The sequence below is a fragment of the Mastomys coucha genome, unplaced genomic scaffold (genome assembly GCF_008632895.1).
Source record: "Mastomys coucha isolate ucsf_1 unplaced genomic scaffold, UCSF_Mcou_1 pScaffold11, whole genome shotgun sequence".
Lineage (NCBI taxonomy): Eukaryota > Metazoa > Chordata > Mammalia > Rodentia > Muridae > Mastomys > Mastomys coucha.
Genome location: NW_022196893.1, coordinates 12,887,435 through 12,906,872, shown reverse-complemented (window position 1 = coordinate 12,906,872; position 19,438 = coordinate 12,887,435). Strand labels below are relative to the sequence as shown.

The following is a 19,438-nucleotide window of genomic DNA, read 5'->3' as shown; positions in this document are numbered from 1 at the left end:
CCTTCATGTATACGTATATGTGCCCAGTGCCCAAGATCAGAAAAAGGCATCAGATCCCCTGGAACTGGGATGGCTGTGAGCTACCATGGGTGCTGGGAACTGATCAGACTCAGGTCCTCTGCAAGGACGAGTGCCCTTAACTACTGAGCCTTTTCTCTAGCCCCTTACTCATCACTTTTACAGTTCTCTAGCTCTGCCTCAAATTATAAAACTTCCGGGGCTCAGTTGTTAAAGTTTAATTAAGCTCACAATCAAAATTCCTGATGATGGCCAGATGTGGTGCTGCCTCAGGAAATGGAGGTAGATAAAATTCTGCTGATGGCAGAACACAAAGAAATTACTCCATAGCCAAAGCTATAGCCACAGCCACACTGCCTGATGCATCCTTTTAGCTTCGCAGCTCTTCTGAGAAAGACAGAGTGGACTCATTTAATCTCAGAATTTGGGAGGCAGAGGCAGGCAGATCTCTTGAGTTCGAGGCCAGCCTGGTCTACAGGGTGAGTTCCAGGACAACCAAGCCTACACAAAGAAACCCTGTCTCAAAAAAAAAAAAAAAAAAAAAACCAGAAAAAACAACCAAAACCAAAAAATAAACAAGCAAAAAAAACCAAACCATGTCCACAGCCAAGTTGGCCTCTAAAGAATCTCTCTAGAAATTCTTCCTTCAATTAAGGGGAAGCATTGTCCTTGCAAAACTAGTGAATACAACCTCTCAAAGATGAAGGGCACAGGGAGAGGCCTGGGGGCTGGCTCTAGCCCCTATTCCCATAAACACTAAGACAGGTTCAACAGGCAACAGGGTAGATTCCATCCTTTTCATGGGCCAAGTCACAAACTCTAGTGTTGTCATCTCATATAAACATCATGGGAATCAGCTGGGTCACACAGCTGGGAAGGGACAGGGCTAGGAATGCAGCCTAGATTTCCTGGGCCAGCTGTCTATCTCTTCTGCGAGAGAGAGAGAGAGAGAGAGAGAGAGAGAGAGAGAGAGAGAGAGAGAGAGAGAGAGACAGACAGACAGACAGACAGACAGACAGACAGACAGACAGACAGACAGACAAAGCACTTTTGGTAGGAAAACTTCTCCAGCCCTCCTCCCAACTACTTCTTATCCCCTTACATTTCCGGATGGCTGTTGGGAAGCAGGCTATTCTAGGACTTCCACAAAGCCTCCCCAATACCTGGCTTCCCTTTGCTAGCCTGGCCAGGAAAAAAGCCAAAGACATAGTTTAGAGCTTGTCAGAGGATTCAGACACCATCAAATTTATTTTACAAATGAAGGCACAGCACAGGGAAGAGAAAGAGCAGACCAGGTCAGTCAGGCTAAGACTCAGGTCTCGATTGGGCACTGTTAGCAACACCTGCACTTGAAGGTAGAGGTAGGGCTGGGGTGTTTCCACTCCTTTAAGGGATACATTTTGGCTTGGCAAGATCAAAGAAGTGGAGCTGTAATTTCAATAGAGCCAAGGTAGCCACCTGCCTTGAAACTCATAGAAAGCAGGCTGCTTTCTGAAGGCCCCAGTCCTTCCATAGCTTCCTGCTCTGTGGCCCTGAACTTGGATGCCCACTATCTGATCAATCCAACTATAGTACCCCATCACAAAGCACAGCCTCCTGCAACCTGTCCCCTCTAGCCTCTCCCCACACACAGGCAGTATCTTTTTGCAGCAGAGAGAACAAGTTGATTGTCCCCTGAACCAGCTCAATGACCGTCCACAGTTATCTGAGAATAGAGATCATGTTCTTTTAAGAGCTCCTTGAAATAAACACCTTCCCAGGACACTTCTGAGTCCCCTCTCCAAATTGGCCCGTCATGAAGGGGCAGCAGTGAGTGAATAAGAGACTTAAACCTAGCTCTTGCTTCTCTGCACTGCAGAGGCCAGGGAATCCCTCTTGATAAGGCAGAAACGTACTCCAGGCTGGTTCCGTCATCTGCAGCAGCTCCTGCTGCCCTTACAGTCTCCTCACCAGCCTTGGGGAGGCCAGGGGATTTGCTAGCTTTTAGTATTGCTCTGCAGAGAGCTGGACCAGTGGCAGGCAGCCCAGGAACACAGTGAGGCTGGCTCAAGCATAGCACCTTCACTTGTAACTCAGAGCCTGATTCTGCCGCTTCCTTATGAAGGAAGGTCAGTAGTGGCCTGCAGCCTGCCTCCCCCAGCAGCTTTCCTGCATGGTCCTGTCTGCAGAACAGTGTCCTCTCAAGGCCTCCTCGGTGTGCTGTGAGATCCTGGAAGCTCAGTCTTTTTGGCCAGGGCTCATACCTGGCTTCTGAGGACCCAGCAAACAGAGTGCCCATCTGGACGTGGCTGGCGCACATCAAGGTGCTTGCCAGTGCCATACCACAGCCACACAGTTGCAGCCTTTTCTGACTGGCCACTGCTGATCTCTTAGGCCCCCAACTGGTCCAAGGCTACAACTCAGACTGGGTTCTTGAAATCCTTGGGCCTTTCCGGATCTCTTTCCGCTTCTCCTCCTTCTTGCGACGTTTTTCTTCTTCCCTCAAAGCCTTCTGGAAAGGGTCAGTGCTAGGAATAAACTGAGACGAGCAGAGTAATTGGATTTAGTCGAGGGGTAGCAAAGGGTTTCCTCTGAGCTAATGTTTACAAGAGGATTCCTGGAGAAGGCCCTGCTTTCAGGGAGCCCCAGACAAGGAATCAGATGAAAGGGCTCAGGAAAGCCACTGACTGGACCATGAGATAATCAGAAGCTTGACAAGCAGACAATGAGATAAGAGATTCCAGGCATGGCAGACAGGTGCCAGCCAAGGTGTGAACTGGAAAACAAATACATTCTTCCAGGAAGAGGGAGCAGTATGGCTCTTAAAAGACTTGTCTGACACACCCTTCAGGAGGGAAGCAAGTTAGCAGTCCTAGACAACAGGTGCTGCCTGCCCTAGTGAACAAGGAGCAGTCACCAGGAGAGAACGCACACAGGAGCACAGGACAGGGATTGCCAACAAGCAGAGATGGGCAGAGGACAGGGGGCAACTTCAGCCTCAAGCCCAGGCAGGTCCCGATGCTTCTTCATCTACCCTTTGTCTCACCAACCCTTAGGTCCTGTTAGTCTCTACAGCCAATAAACTATCAAACTTGCATCTGTGTCTATTTGTCTCGATGAGTGCTGAGACCCACGGCCACACTCTTGCAGGCCTGTCTGTGGTGTCTCACTTGCTCTGCTACCACAGCCCTGGAGCCCTCATCTACGGCTGCCTCCTCAGCAGCAGCTGTCCCCTCACTGGTACCCTCTTTATAATTTTGTACTAATTTCTTCTTGTGCTTCTCCTTCCTGGTCATCTACTTTGTGCCTGACACCTATGACAGCATGTTCCATGAAGATGGAATGCTGGTATTGGGTGTTGTGTCCCACTATATCCCAGGCACAGAATCAATCCTGCATGGGTCTCAGCAGTATTCAGTGGACATTTTTGACAAAATGAACAAATGGCTCATTATAATATATAAAACACAAAGTATTCAAAACTTAGGTGTGCAATATGTCCTTTTATATAGTCTCAGGACAAAACTGAAAAACGTGGGATCGAGGTAAAAGCAAACTAAGAGTGCCACCTTGTGGTGTAACCTACCACCCGAGTGAGTAGTCCATGCCTATGGGGAAGGGGGGGAAGTCTCTAGCGTGGTCCAGAGACAGAAATGACTCAGGTCAGACAGCTAGTGGAATGTCCAACTAACTAGGACAAGTCCAAGTAGACATGTACTCAACTCCCAGGTATCTACCACTCTTATCTCAAGAAGAAAATAATCTTCAGCTGGGTGATGGTGGCACACATCTTTAGTCCCAGCACTTGGGAGGCAGAGGCAGGTGGATCTCAGAGTTCAAGGTCAACCTGGTCTACAGAGCAAGTTCTAGGACAGCCAGGGCTATACAGAGAAACCCTGTCTCGAAAAACAAAGAAACAACAAGAAAGAAAGAGAGAAAGAAAGAAAGAGAGAAAGAAAGGAAGAGAAAGAAAGGGAGAAAGAAAGAAAGAAAGAAGGAAGGAAAGAAAGAAAGGGAAAGAAAGGGGGAAGGAGGGAGGGGAGAGAGAGAGAAAGAGAAAGAGAGAGAGAGAGAGAGAGAGGGAGAGGGAGAGAGAATCTTCTGAGGCCGCTGTAAGTAGAGAGGTCCATGCTGAATGCTGAATATAAAAAGTGGGCGGGCTGGGAACCATTTGTATATTATCTGTGAAGCCCTGGGTTCAGCCCCAGTATAGGGGAGTAAACTAGCAGGGTCACCCCCATCCAACAGGAAGGAAATCACATTGCTCTGATGGTCACGTCCATGAGCATATTCTGAGCACATTACACTTCTGACCCCGCCTCCTGTGTAACAGGCACGCATGATGACCACAGGGTGAGAAAAGCCCACTTGCGAAACTGAGAGTCTCCCTGGTGCCCCCTTCTGGCGAGAATAACTTCTGCACAGCCCTGAGGGCCTCTGCCCACTGACTGGGCCCACCAAGTTCAAGGTCTTGCCCAGGGATACTTCTCAGAGTTATGATTACAGCAAGCAGCCTTGAGGGGTGAACCATTTTGGAAGCAGTAGCCACTGCTTTGATGGGGAAAACTATATCCTTGCTGCATAAAACAGGCACTGGCTCAACAGGAACCGCAAGAGGTTCTGCTAGACATAAACAATCGGGCACGGTCCACTGTGGTTCTGCTAGGATAAAAACTAAGGTGTTGTACAGAAGTTAGTTAGCATTGCAGCTGTGGCCATGCATGATGGTGGGATATGCTTGTAGTTCGGGAACTTTGGAAGTAAATGCAAGAGGATCAGGAGTTGAGGCTAGCCTGGGTTACATGAGACCCTGTCTCAAAACAAACAAGGAAACAATAATGAAACCCAGGGAAAGAGTTGCAGGCCTGTCTGGCTGCTTTCTTGAAAAAGCCATGTGTCTCAAGTTGGGTCGTGTCTAGCAGCTGCAAACCACAGTCTTAATCAGGACGAGTGGTTCACTGCTCTCCACTGCCTGTGAAATCCATATGGTTTGTGGTAAGTTTCCTTCCAGCAGCTTGGAGCTTGGGTACTAGTTAGATACAGGGCACTCGTGTAACCGGCTCCCAGTAAAAAGTGAGGTGCCAGTAAAAAGAAGCTCCCGTTAAGACTGGTTGCTGGGGGAATTGAATACATCTTCTGTGACCACTGGCAGGGAATGCTGAAAGCTGGTTCTCCTATATTTTGTTCCAGGTATCACATTCCAGGGCTCAAGGGATCTTCCCATTCAACCCTTCAAGCTGCTGGGATTACATGTGTGTGCTAGCTACCACAACCGGCTCTATAACCATGTAAAAATCCCATTCCCCTGGACCTTCTGAAAGAAAGTCTAGGTGACGAGGGAACTAGAACAGTTCAATTACAGGTATCAGGAGGAGACACATGAATAATTCAGCAAGGATGCAAGCACCTGGGGATGCCGTAAGACTCTAGAAGACACAGAGAACAATCCAGTGGTGGGTACCACTAACCATTACTGGGTGTGTAATTCTCATCCACATGATGGGAGAACTCACACAGACACGGTCAATAATGACCTACTGTCCTGTGTTCCACACCATCCAAGGTAGCTAGCTCCTCAGAGTACCTGCGCATACACAGGATGGCACGACCTTGTTTTACTCTCGCAAATAAACTATTGTTTATTCTTAATGTCTGTGCAGCCTTGGCTATACCACACAAGGCAATGGAGGCTAAAATTCTGCATTTAAATATCCCCGGGACTTGGCCATAAAGCATAAAGCATAAAGTGGGAGAAAAATGCCCCAGAGACATCGACCCATGGTGGATGACGGTTGCTTTGGGTCCATTGCTTCCTATAATTATTAACAAATACATTCAGTAAAACTGGCAGGTAAAAATCTAAATTTTAGGTGGATGTAATAGATAATACATTGATTTTTAGATGATGTTCTAATGTTTCAAAATGAGACATTCTAGTCCCAAGATTTAAGTAATATCTGTTTGAGTCAGGGACCCTGAAGAACATGGCAACTCAAGTCTGTCCTGTGGCTGGCCTCATACTCAGAACAAGGGTGTGGTAGCTCGAGCCTGTAATCCCAGCCCTTGGAAGGAGGGCGAAGGCAGGAATGTGGATAGTTTAAAGTTAGTCTGGGTTACAGACAAACTGAATAGATTTGGGCACTGCCTCTCGTTCAGATTAGCCAGGCAGGAGGCTATGCAGCAAGCAGGCAGGAGGCTACGCAGCAAGCAATTTCCAATGCTGCTGGGCACCTTCCTATGTTCTTATTGAGTACCTAATACAAAATCTGGTAAATTCTCTTATTTGATTGATTTGATTTTTGCTTTGTTTTAAGGCAGTTTTAGTCCAGGCTAGCCTCAAATTCACTACACAGACAGGTGGCCTCTTGCTTCAGCCTCCTGAGTGGTGGCGGGGTTACAGGTAAGAACCGCTATATCTCCCTTCTAGCAGCTCTTTATCCAGACTATTTTATTATTTTTGCAGAGAGACTAATGTTGGCAGGATGAGGTATCTTTTCCTTGACAAAGCAGAGATCTGTTTCATTCACTGTGAAGATGTCAAATGTCACAAACACAGTGGTCTGTAGGTATAGTGCAGGCCTACTGCATGCACAGCATCTGCCTGGGAAAGGACAAGGGGACCCAAGACAACAAGCCTAACAGTCCAGCTGCTGCTTCTGCCGCACTGGAAACCAGCTCTGACCTGCTGGCGTCTATACAACAGCAGGCTACTGTCAGCCTGCAAGCAGGTAGATCTCAAGCCTGTCACAGACTCTACACAGGTGTGAGCTGTGCTCTGAAGAGCTTCAGCTTCTCACCCACAGAGGAGCGTTTCCTCCCTGCCCTCCTTGGCTTGCTCTGCTCCCTCTGATCCCTTCCCCCTGTATGTGTCACCATCTGTCTTCTCAAGCTGCAGCGGTTAGTCCCTAGAGCCAAGTTTAGAACTCTAGATTAAAGGCGTGTGTAGGCGTGAGAGCAGAAGTCCCAGAGGCTCCAAGCAGGGAAGAACGTGACCTGACCTCACCTGGTCACTCTGACACTCGTAACCTGGGGTACATATTGTGCAATGAGATGAGGATGTTCATGGCCTCAGGAATCCCCAATCTCCATCTGACCCCTAGCTTTGCTGTACAACATTCAGAGAGGAACAGTGATTTGCCAAAACTGTCAGTAGTTTGAGTAATGGTTTCTGATCCCATACTCATAGATTGTCTGGTCCCAAGTCTAAAGCTCACACAGCATATCCTAGGCCTTAGTTCCTGTAGGCCCCACCTCCCATGCCCACCAGACACCAACAGTCACAGGCCCCAGCAGCTCACCTCTGTCCGGTCTGTTTTAAATGGGTTCTGGAAGTCAGAATCTTTCTCACTGATCCCCAGCTCCTGGGCCATCTGTGGGTGAAAAAGCTAATTGTCCCCTTCTGTCTTCTGCTCCCTGATTACCAGAGCCATTCGACCACGCAGGGTCTTAAGCTCAGAGCCAAGACAGATATGGGCCAGAAATGATCCCTAGAGACCCTCCAAAAGTGAGCACAGAACCCCTTAAAGTTAAGCCTCTATGACCCAAAGAGCCCTGACACTTACAAAACACATTAAGTACCTAGGATAACTGACAGGGCCAACCACATATAGATAGATTCCAGGCTCCCAGCTCATCTCCCAACAGAGATCCTAGCCTTTTTACCAGTCCTTACCAGGTTGAGGATGGGTGAGTGGGGCCCCTGGTCAAAGACACCTGTTTGATTGCAGAAGCTGATGCCCCAGCGGATGAGGAGGTTCCAGTTGGAATTGTGGTCAAAGTAGTGGTGTACAATCTTTGGGAAGCGCAGCACAACGTCACCAAAGAAGGCCGTGTTCTCCACCACGTGGGAGAAAGCTGGCGAGAGGGTTGTAGCGAGCTGTCAGAGTAGCTGCTCTTCTCCTTTTGCCCACCTGGCTGACCCCAGACCTCCTCCAGGGATGGAGGCATCTATAAACCCACCAATCAGAGAAGGGCATGGCAGCCACTGGTCACAGGCTGTTCACTGCATATGCACTATACACTAGGGCCTTATATCCCATAATGGACTTTCTTACAGGGAGAGGTGGCTGCCATTCCTGTTTTACAGACTGTGTTTGTTGTTGGATTTTTATTTTTCAACTTGACATAGGGAGCATCATCTGGGAGGGAACCTCAGTAGGGGATTTGCTTCCATCATACTGGTCTATGACCATATGTATATCTATTTTCTTGGTAGATGATTAATGTGGGAGGACCCAACCTAGTATGGAATAGGCCACCCTGAGCTTATTCAAGAGAGCAGGCTGAGCAAACCATGTGAAAGAAGCCAGTAAGCAGCACTCCTCCATGGTCTCCATGTCAGTTGCTGCCTTGGCCTCTCCCTCGATGATGGGCTTTAATCTCTAAGCAACAACAACAACAACAACAACAAACAAACCAATCTTTCCTTCCTTAATCACAGAACAGGAACCAATCCAGGACACAGCAGCTAATGAGTATCAAACTTCGCCTGCAAACCTAGGCTATTATCAACCTCACAACTCAGGAGCTCAAAGGACTTATCTTCAGAACTCAGGCACAGGAGTACACTGGACTGTGCAAAGCGAGGGGTCAGGAGTTCAAGGTCGTCTTTAGCTACAGAGTTATGGAGCCTTGTTTTGTACAGAGGCCAACTCCCAGGTGTGGAGCTAAGTGTCTGGAGCTGTGTCTCCATGTTAACTGGACAAGGTCAGCTGTCAGGATGGCTAGTAGAAGAATCAGAACTGTAGTGTTTTCTTTAAAATATCCTTTCTAGCCAAGTAGTGGTGGCACACACCTTTAATCCCAGTATTCAGAAGGCAGAGGCCGGTGGGTCTCTGAGTTCAAGAACAGCTTGGTGTGTGTGTGTGTGTGTGTGTCCGTGCACATATGTATGTATGTAAATATGTACATATTTTCCATTTAATTTTACTTCATTTTGCTTGACAGAGGATCTCATGCAGCCCAAGTGGGACTGATACTTATTATGAAACCAAGGGTCACCTTGAACTCCTGATCTTGCCTCGACCTCCCAAGTGTTAGGATTACAGGTATGTGGCACCATAACTAGCTTTACTTTTCTGTTAAGCACTTATTCTCTCTTTCAGTAGTGTCTTTATGTGGCCAAACGCTAGCCTAAAACTCAGTATGTACTTCAGGCTGGCCTTGAGTTCATGATCTTTTTTCTAAAAGCTAGGATTACAGGTGTGTGCCCCCCTGTATTATTTTGAATAATAATACAACTCCTGGCTTATTTTCAAATCAACTAGACATAAAACTCTTTCACCCTGCTCCCTCTAACACCACACTTGTTGTTTTCCAGACAGGGTTTCTCTGGCTGTCATGGATCAGGCTGGCCTCGAACTCAGAAATCCACCTGCCTCTGCCTCCAAAGTGCTGGGATTAAAAGCGTGTGCAACCACTGCCTGGCAACACCATACTCTTACACCAGTATATCTAAACCAGGAAATTAACTGCAATACATTAGCTTACCCACAGCTATTGAGCATTTTGTGTCAGCTTTTCCTCCTCTAATGAGGTCAACAGGTCAGTTAGCTCTGGAGTTAACGTGCTCACTCTAGTGATAAGTCCCCTAGACCCAGGTAAGAGTGAAGAGTAGCTATATGTGTACTCCTGGAGCAGAGAGGACCCAGACAGCCCAGGGAGGCAAGCAAAAGCCAAAGATCTGCCAGGCTGGTATGTAGGCCATGGACCTCCGGACTTCAGAATAATCCTGATGCTCAGAGAACTTAAGAATCAGTTTGGCCGGGCAGTGGTGGTACACGCCTTTAATCCCAGCACTTGGGAGGCAGAAGCAGGTGGATTTCTGAGTTCAAGGACAGCCTGGTCTACAGAGTGAGTTCCAGGACAGCCAGGGCTATACAGAGAAACCCTGTCTCGAAAAAACAAAACAAAACAAAACAAAACAAAAAACTTTAAAAAAAAAGAATCAGTTTGGTTGAGAAAGAAGAACCAAGGCAGATAATGTGTTCTCTCCCATCAGGCATGAGGGTAACACCTGTAAAGTGTCACTATTCACATACAAGTCTCTGTTCCCTCCTCTCAGTGACTGTAAGAACTATTATTGCTAAACTGTGGTTGGTTAGGTCAAGCATTTAATCCCAGCACTTGGAAGCAGAGGCAGGCAGATCTCAATGCACGAGGCAACCCTGGTCTACATAACAAGTTTTAGGACAGCAAGGTTACATAGTAAGAAGAAACAAAGCTGTGATCCATTAGTAGCCATGAAGAGGCAATACCACCGAGGAGGAGCTCGTACAGGAAGGGCGGGGGTTGGGGGGGAGGACAGGACATATGAAACAGCCCTTCACCCTACTTGTTCCTCTCATCTTGTCTGAAAAGGGATTTAAGGAGTTTGGGACCTTTACTAAAGTAGCAAAGAGTGCTGGTAAATCACACCCTGGCTAAGCTATTTGATAGGCCCTGGTCATTTCTCCTTCAGATGGGAACAATCCCCATTTGCCTTCCTAAAAAGTGACTATCAGGCTCTGTCCTGTCTCCTGGAGTGGTAGTAGGCAGAGACTCTTCTCTAGCTCCCCATCCTTAGCACAGGACAGCATAAAGGAATACCTGCTGAGGCCAGAGAAACTCGTCCTGATCCCTAGAAATGATTAGAGAACCACGCTGGGCCCTTACCCATCCCAAGTACCACACAAGGCTATTCCCAGGGGACAGAGTGATGAGAACAGAGAAGGAGTGGCTAGAGAATATCAGGGGGTTAGGGAGCCCAGGGCAGAGTTGGGGAGACCATACCATCCTTCAGCTTCTCATCCTGGGGGAAGGGCCCGTCGGGAAGCACATCAGCAGCAATGAGCACTGTCCGGGAGTCCTCCAGCACCTGAAGGAACCCCATCTTGGCTAAGTGGCTTTGTGGAGACTGTCACAACTTACCTGAATCCCACTCCGACTCTTCTTTCTACATATGGGTCACTCCCTCGCTGAGCACTGTCCCCTTTAGAGAGCCCTTACTCCATGTTCCAACTGAAGCCCTGTCCTGCTGTGAGCTGCCCTGTTTCCTGACACACCTTAAAGAGTCCCTTAAGCATGACATCAAGGATCTTGTACTGCTGGTGGATATCGTTCAGCTGTGCCAGGTTCTTCAGAGCCAAGAGCTGCTCTCGCCGCTTTACCTCAAACAACTTCTTGTCTGGGCAGCTGTAAGTTAAGGGGCTAGCACAAAAACCAGTGCAACAGCCCTGACTCAGAGGGCCCACACATTCCTAACCTATGCCACCAAAGCCTTGGATGGACATGGCTGGGAAATACATAGGTCCTGTAATGTACCATTTCTCTAGGTCTCAGACTCTACACTCAGACAAGAAACCAAGCCCAACACTCCAAACCAGGCACCTGCCCTCTGTCTCCTGGGTCTCCCTCTTATCTCTCACATTCACTCACTGTTCCAGAACCTCCAACCATCTGTTTCAACTGCAGCATCAGCTGGACATACGCCCCACCATTCTCCTGGAGTTTCAGTTCTTAAGACCTTGCTCAGTAGGTCCATAGTCCAGTGCATTTCCCAAGACCTCCTGTATCCATCAGAGCCTCAGAGCACAGGAACAAAGGCTGCCTGGGTGGATGCTGTCCTGATTGATTTAAATGAGACTAGCCCTCAGAGGCTTGTACTTCAATGCTTAGTTCCTAGACAGGTCAGGAAGCAGGGCAGCTCACAGCAGGACAGGGCTTCAGTTGGAGCGTGGGAGGATGGGTAGGGGTCCTCTAAGGGGGACAGTGTTCAGCGAGGGAGGGACAGAGTTAGAGGTGTGACACTGTGGAGCAGGGCGGGGGGGGGTCTTCGAGGTTTCAAAACCCACACCAGGCCCAGTGTCTCTGCCCCCCACCTACAGATCAGGATGTAATCTCTCAGCGACTGCTCCAGCACCAAAGCTGCCTGTCTGCTGCCATGCTCTCCACCACGATGATCAAGGACTAACCCCCTGAAACCACAAGCAAGCCCCCAGCCAAATGCTTCCTTTTATAAGCAACCTTGATCATGGTTTCTTTCTCCTCACAGCAACAAAACAGGAACCAATACACATACTTTCTGGCTCTGTAGATGCCTCAAAACCAGGGATGGTCTTGTCTCACCTTTGGGTTGCCAAGGCATGGCTCAGAGGACCAGACAAGATAAGCCAGAAGTCCTGTGTGAGGTCTTAACCAGGTACTACACACGTACAGTCCTAAGCCTTTGCAGATCTGAGAGATGGATCTAAAACTTCAGTTGACATATGGGGAGTAGGCTCAGGAGAAAACTGATATGCTCGGTCTGGCCAGAATTTGTTTTCTCCTCCCTCCTATTCTTACCAACTCGGTCTGCGCATACCTGGAATTCCCCCAAGGAATTGTGGACGCTGAGAGATCTCATTCACCAGCCCTTCAGAGACAGCTAATTCACATCCCACCAAAGCCCCAAAAAGATACAAATCTTGAGGCTTGGGTCCAGAGTGCTCTTCAGGGTGCCTGTGACTTCTGTGCCAGACAACAGTAGGACAGAGAAGGCCACCAGGAACTGAAGGAGGTCCATATCTGAGACTCTGGAGCTGGAGGAACAACCCAAAGATGGGGAGTGAGTTCAGCGAAACACACTTCCTCAGACATGGCCCAGCCTCCAAATACCAGGCGTTCAGTTCTAGGGAGCCCTGAAGAGCTAGCCAGGGCTGCGGACTAGCAGGCACACAATACGGGTCCACATGATTTCAGAAGAAAGGAAGAGACACTTCAGCAAGCTTACAACTGGAGAGGGATTAAGGCTAAAGCTCTAGGCTGGAGTCTTCACTACATCTGCCTTGTTCCTGGGCAAGTGCTCCAGTTCTCTAAGCTATAGCTTCACTAATATAGCTCTCTATAAAATAGGGCGTAGGAGGTCCCATTCCTGATGCAGAGCAGCAGGTCTAGACAATGTACTCTGTCTGGAGAAAGGGGCTGACTTGGCAATAATGTTCTTTTCGAATCCCAGGCCTTCTAGGAGGCCAAGGAGTCTCAGGCAGTGAAAAGGCATTTAAGACTCATGTGGTTTCCCTCCTCCTCCAACTTCTTCTGACATCAGAAAGAAGGGACACAGGATGGGAAGGGAAGCAGGGAGGACTTGGAGACTGCACCCATTCACTCGGGGACCACATGCAGCATCTGTTCCTATTCCAACAACAGCCTACCATTATTGCTCAAGTAATGGTCCACGAAGTCCTAGAGCTGAGAATACGTACCCAAGAAGTACGGCACACCAAACTCCCTGAACTCGTACTTCACCGCTTGAACTGGTAAGACACAATCAACAAACATACAAGCATAAAAGGATAAGGCAGGGCAGAGGAGATGATTGGGTTGGAAAAATTGGAACCAGGACCTGAGCCTGGTCCCAGCATCATGGACAAGCTGGGCACAGTGCATGCTTGTGGTTCTAGAGCTGAGGGGTTGGAGAATCAACTATCCCTGGGGCTTGCTGGCCACCTAGTCCGGCTAAATCTAGAAGCTCCAGGTTCAGTGAAAGACCCTGTCTCAACGAAAAGGGAAGAGAACAATGAAGAAAGATACCTGGTGTTGATCTCTGGCTTCTGCATGCACACACTGAGGTGTACATGCATGAAGGCATGAACACACACACACACAGAGTTGTTTTTGCTTTTGTTTTTTTTTTTTTAAGGATGAGAAGGATTTGGTCAAGTAAAACATTAATATGTGGGGGCTGGGAGTAGTGGCTCATGGCTTTAATCCCACCACTTGGGAGATTGAGGCTGGAGAATTTCCTTAAGTTTGAGATTAATCTAGGCCTTGTCTAAAACTCCAAAATGGATAGAATGGGGTGGAAAATGACAATCAACATTGGCCTCATACTCAGGTGGTACCCAGTTACACTAATGTGGAAACTGAGGGACAAAAAAAAAAGTTACTATTTCGAGTCTCACACCTGTTTCTAGACTGAGCCAAAAAGTCTAACTCTCAGTTCAGTGCACTGTCTCTTGTTTCTAAATAAGCACAGGGCACCTCATGTCAAAGCTGGCCACACCCCACCCAGAATTTGAGATGCTCAGGGAGAGACCGTTAAAGAGAACCCCTGACTCCACGAAGATGGGAGAGCAGAAGTCTACAGAAAGATTCTAAGATCATCCAGGACCGTTCACTTCCCGCCTCACTCACGTTCCAGAACCCAAGGGCACTTGAACCGGGCCACAGCAAAACTTAAGGAAACAGGAATTTACCGGACAACCTAGGATTAACTCAAGCAGTTCAAACGTGAGAAAGCAAAGTAGCGGACTGCAGGGGACAGGTCTGGTTTTCTTCACTGACACTCTACTCTTCGGCCTCTAAATCTCGTTTCTGTCCCGAGCGTCCCCAGCGCTCTCAGGCTCCGCAAGCGACTCCGAACTCCTCTAGTAGAGCCAGAGGTAGCGGCCGGACGGGGTTGGTTCCGAGCCTTGGGACTTCGGAGGGGCTAGCGAGCCTTTCTAGGAGTTGTCCGAGTCCCGAAACCCGCAGACAGTGCGGGGGGCTCCGCACTCCCTTCCCAAGAAGCCTACAGTACAGCCCGGCACCCGACCACCACCTACCCGGGCCAGCGGCGCAAGGAGAAGGGAGCAGACCTCGGGGTGCAGCCGGAAACACGCGACTCCGGCAAGGCGCGGAACTCTGGAGCACCTGGCCTCACAGCCTAGGAGACCCAGCAGCGGCCGTCCCACCCCCTGCGCTGCTCCTGACCAATGAGACCGGGCCGCGACCGCCGCGCTCCGCTGACCTCACTTCCGGCCCCGCCCCCGCTGGGCTCCAGCGCCTGGCGCTGCAGCTGTCGGCAGCATCGTGGTCCTGGCGAAGGCGTCGCTGGGCACACTGATGGTCTGGGTTCTGGTGGAGTTGGAGGAAGTTAAGCTACGGATGGGGGGGCCTTTACCCTGCTTAAAGCGCGTCAGCAAACCGCGGCCCGAAACCCTGGCTGCCCGGCGCTTTAAGCGTAGTGCCTGAGGTCTCACCCGAGTCTATTTTAAACCTCAGGTCGTAAGATCGTAAGAAAATTTAAGGAACTAGCAGGTAGTGCGGACGCGAGCACCCCCTACTTGCCCGTCCAGTCCACGAGTTTCTAAACCAGAGTTCTTCCTCTGTTCGTAGGACCTCTGTTTTGCTCCGGGATAGGGATTGAGGGTGTCAGGATAGCTAGATTGGAGGAAGACAAGTGGCGTGGCCAGTTAGAACGCAAAGCCCAGGCTGGGCTGATACATACACAAACAGGTGTGGGCAGAGTCGCCTGCGGCGGTAGACATTAAGTGACCATTGCCCGCGTGAATATAGAAAAGGGCTTTGAGAGGGCTGGCTTGAGCCAGAGGGGCTGAAGTGGGTCTCCTCAGGGAGTCAGACTGAGAGTTTGACACACCCCCACCCCCGAGATTTATACCTCTCCCCATGTCCACTTGAAGTGAAATGCTTCTCAAAAGTCCAACCGCAAGGCTTGGGACCCTTGATGTTGGAGCCTTCCCATCTTCCAGGGGTTCTTCATGTTCTCTATGTACAACTATGAGGCACTTTGCACGTGTTCCTTAAATGCTGTCACTCTCCACTGTCTATCTCCATCATTTGCTGAAACAAGCCGGTGTCCAGTGGAGTAGCAGAGGAACAAGTTCCAGGAAGATGAGTATAGAGTGCAAGTCCACACAGGAATGTTAATGCATTATTTTATTTCCTGATTCCATTTCCACTGTGGAGTAAAATAGCCCCAGGGAAAGGCTTGATAGTGTCGTTTTCCCCTCAACAATTATGTCCCGAATTTGTCTGCAGGTTTCAATTTTTCCAGGCCTTTATGTCCTGAGGCTCAGTCTCTGATGTGAGACAGGGAAACAGATACACCTCCGAGGCAGCTGGCATGAAACATGAGAGGAGAATAAAAGAGAAACGGAGCTGAAGGGGAAGGGAGGGAACATCACAGAACCCCAGAAGAGCAGGAATGGTCAGAGAAGATCATGGGTGCTTCTAATTAATATTGGTGGCAGGGACTCCAAAACTAGGACCAGCAGTTATATTCTCCATATAACAGAGAACTGTTCCATGAAAAGGAAGATAGCCAGGGGAATAGCCAGTAGGGGCAAGAAGTTCTCCTCCACGCATACCAACACTGTAACGTGAGCAGGTCATAACCTAGGGAGCGTCGGACAGCCCGGGCTTTATTCTCAGCTTCCTAAGTGCTGGGATAAACAGACATGGATTGCCAAGATTGATCTCAACCCCAGGCTTTTTTAGGGACTTGTCAACCACCACCCCTCCGTACTTGGGCTGAGGAAAGCATACTTGTACTAGCTGGTTTTGTGTGTCAACTTGACACAGGCTGGAGTTATCAAAGGGAACGGAGCCTCCCTTGAGGAAATGCCTCCATGAGATCCAGCTGTAAGGCATGTTCTCAATTAGTGATCAAGGGGGAAGGGCCCCTTGTGGGTGGTGCCATCCCTGGGCTGGTAGTCTTGGGTTCTATATGAAAGCAAGCTGAGCAAGCCAGGGGAAGCAAGCCAGTAAGGAACATCTCTCCATGGCCTCTGTGTCAGCTCCTGCTTCCTGACCTGCTTGAGTTCCACTCCTGACTTCCTCTGGTGATCAACAGCAGTGTGGAAGTAAGCTGAATAAACCCTTTCCTCCCCAATTTGCTTCTTCATCATGATGTTTGTGCAGGAATAGAAACCCTGACTAAGACAATACTGTTACAGTCTCTGTGGCCTTGGTGATGTTGCCCAGGCCAAAGGCCCCAGATGCAAGAAAGGATACAGCATGTCTTGAAAGAGTGACTGGGCTGGGAAGGTATGAGAGCAAAAGCCCTGCAAAGAGGCTTGCAAGGTCTGGGTCACGTTGTGGTCATTTAAGAGACCCATGTTCTGGACCTGTTGAAGAAGGGACAGGAAAGTTATGCCTTTTCTAACTGTCCCCCACCTCCCCATACTCTTTTGACTTCCCAGTGGCTTCAGTGGCCAGAGCTTCCACCTTCTACAGAGAAGATGGTCTTGAGGGTCTGGCCTCGTACAAGTGCACAACATCCCCTTTCTACTCACCTGCAGGAGGAAGCCATGCAGAGCCTGGAGTGTATCATTTGAGAGAGTTGACAGGTCAACCAAAGCTGCGCTTTGCAAAATAAGACCCACCTCTTCACGAGAGAGGATGCTGCTGCCCTGGTACTGTACAAACTAACCCAGGAATAAAAGCCCCAAATGGCCACAATTAGAGGAGACACCACTTCCTGTGAATTGCTGTAACCAGCAATGAGCTGGAAACACTATTCTAAGCCCAGAGCCCTGGTGAGAGTGGGTGGGGTCATCTCACAGGAGAAAGGGGCAGATAATGTAGACTGAGCTCATGAGGGAGCTTGGCCTTAGTGACCTCATCAGACTCCCTCCTTCCCCAGCCTTGCTCTGCAAACTCATGGCCGAGATGAACTGTGCGTGGTCCTTATACCTCCTCTGTGTGCTCTTGGCTCTACTACTCTTACTTTAGCCCTGTCATGCTGGCTCCTTCTGCCTATTAACCCTTCAAGCCTCAGGCGGGAACAGCCCCTACGCTTCACACCAATCTCTGATTTATTAGTGGGTGAGATTCGCTGTCACCCATGAGCTTGTTCTTGTGTTCCGTATTCAGCAAGAATCATTATATGCCAAATACTCTATCATTCAAGATATCAAATTTAGCTCTTCATTCACTTGTCTTTCTAGAATAAGGGGCCTTAGGAGACAGAGCATGTGTTTCATCCACAGCCTCAGCACCTAGACCTGTCTGTCATAGTACAACAGTCCCTAGTCATTGTTTCATGAGAGAAAGAAGAGAAAATGTGTCCTAAGGACAGATGCAGCTCTTCACAGGACATCCCTGGGCAGGTCTCCTGTAGGGTAAAGGTCACACCACCCCTTCTGCTCTTTGAAGATGTGGGTCAGCTGAGATACCATCATGTCGCTATATCTTCCTGCCACTGAACTATCCTTTCTGCACTTACCAAGGTCATAAGTCTCAGTATCTCAGGTCTGAGGAAGGAATTCTCTCCAGCATCCAAGAGTGTGAACAACAAAAACCGATTCCAGGGCTGGGAGGCCACGTGGAGTGCTGCAAGAAGCACAGTCCTCAGCTGGTTAATGCTGTTCTTCCAGAGATCCGGGAGCATGCCCGAGAGGAGTTTTTCCTATTGGCTTTGACAAAAATTCACAGGCTGGGTTCATAAGGCCTCTTGCCTGGACCCCAGACCACCCATACGGACTCTCAGGGAGAGTCTATCACATGACTGTAGATCATGGAAGTGGGCCGCTGGAAGGCCACTGCTACTTAAGAGCACTGTGACCAGCATAGGTCACTTGAACACTCTGATCCCCAGTGTCCACATCTGAGGACGGACATGGCACTGTCCTTTGCAGTGTTGTCAGGTCATTGGGACGGTAAGATAACAGGCCGATTCCTTCTAACCTTGATCATGGGAAAATGAGAAAATAGAAGTTTCTACCGATGTCTGGGCTCCGGGCATGCAGGTAATCGAGCAAGGCTTCCAGACAGCCAATACAGGCTTGAGATAACAGGGGGTCTTTCTGGAAAAAAAACAAAACAGAATTAGGGTTAAGAAATTTTTGTTTTTCTGGAACATGTAGTCCAGGCTGGCCTCAAAGTCTAGGATGATGATGATGATGATGATGATGATGATGATGATGATGATGATAATGATCATGATCATCATCATCCTAGATCGTCATCATCATCATCATCATCATCATCATCATCATCATCATCATCATCATCTCTCTCTCACAAACACACACTCACACATGTTTAGTTTAACAAAGAAAAAGTTGCTTTTCAGTCATTTAGGTTTCAGTTTTTCAGATATGGAATATAGTCCTGTAGATAATATTAAATGCTTGTTAGAGTCATTGGTCATGTACAAAGCACAATGCTTATATTAAGTAACATATTTCGTGCAGCATATTTTCTTACCTTCCTTTTTTTTTTTTTTTTTTTTTTTTTTTTTTTTTTTTGGTTTTTCGAGACAGAGTTTCTCTGTGTAGCCCTGGCTATCCTGGAACTCACTCTGTAGACCAGGCTGGCCTCGAACTCAGAAATCCGCCTGTCTCTGCCTCCCAAGTGCTGGGATTAAAGGAGTGCACCACCACGGCCCAGCCTTATCTTTCTTAAAATGGGTATTATATACCTGGCTGATGCCACAAACTGTGGCAACCCTCCTGCTTCTGCTTCCTCAGTGCTAAGATTAGGGCGACTTGGCACCTAGCTGTAACAAACTGGCTTTTTTTCTCTAGAAAAACCCTTGTTGTTGTTTGTTTTTCAAGATAAGAGTTCATCTGTGTAACAGAGCCCTGGCTATCCTGGACTCAATTTGTGGACCAGGCTGGCCTCCAACTCAGAGCGATCCACCTGCCTCTGCCTATTGAGGGCTGGGACTAAAGGCATCCCACATCCAGCACATTTGCCT

The 19,438-nt window shown here is 48.7% G+C and overlaps 2 protein-coding genes across 4 annotated transcripts in view; both read right to left on the bottom strand.

Annotated features, from left to right (window-relative positions):
* Positions 1-1,228: 1,228 nt before the first annotated feature.
* On the bottom strand, positions 1,229-14,704 carry Ccdc134 (coiled-coil domain containing 134). 3 transcript variants are annotated; one of them, XM_031350418.1, is made up of 8 exons: positions 14,559-14,681; positions 13,218-13,268; positions 12,436-12,554; positions 11,040-11,161; positions 10,768-10,852; positions 7,670-7,851; positions 7,296-7,367; positions 1,229-2,536 (listed from the first exon to the last, which is right to left on the bottom strand). In XM_031350418.1, exons 3-8 carry the CDS (start codon positions 12,536-12,538, stop codon positions 2,411-2,413), a joined length of 690 nt encoding a protein of 229 aa, XP_031206278.1. In that variant the 5' UTR covers positions 12,539-12,554; positions 13,218-13,268; positions 14,559-14,681; the 3' UTR covers positions 1,229-2,410. The 3 variants fall into 3 exon arrangements, with proteins under 3 accessions (XP_031206278.1, XP_031206274.1, XP_031206285.1); XM_031350414.1 differs by lacking the exon at positions 13,218-13,268 and having other exon boundaries at positions 14,559-14,704; XM_031350425.1 differs by lacking the exon at positions 13,218-13,268 and having other exon boundaries at positions 14,592-14,699.
* Positions 14,705-15,657: 953 nt separating this feature from the next.
* Mei1 (meiotic double-stranded break formation protein 1) overlaps positions 15,658-19,438 on the bottom strand; it is a 64,857-nt gene continuing 61,076 nt past the window's right edge. The window contains exons 28-32 of the mRNA XM_031359486.1: positions 18,461-18,542; positions 17,963-18,069; positions 17,031-17,162; positions 16,750-16,862; positions 15,658-15,854 (exon numbers count right to left, since the gene is read on the bottom strand). Coding sequence (XP_031215346.1) covers positions 15,809-15,854; positions 16,750-16,862; positions 17,031-17,162; positions 17,963-18,069; positions 18,461-18,542 — 480 coding nt within the window. The 3' untranslated portion in view covers positions 15,658-15,808. The remainder of the gene's footprint in view (positions 15,855-16,749; positions 16,863-17,030; positions 17,163-17,962; positions 18,070-18,460; positions 18,543-19,438) is intronic.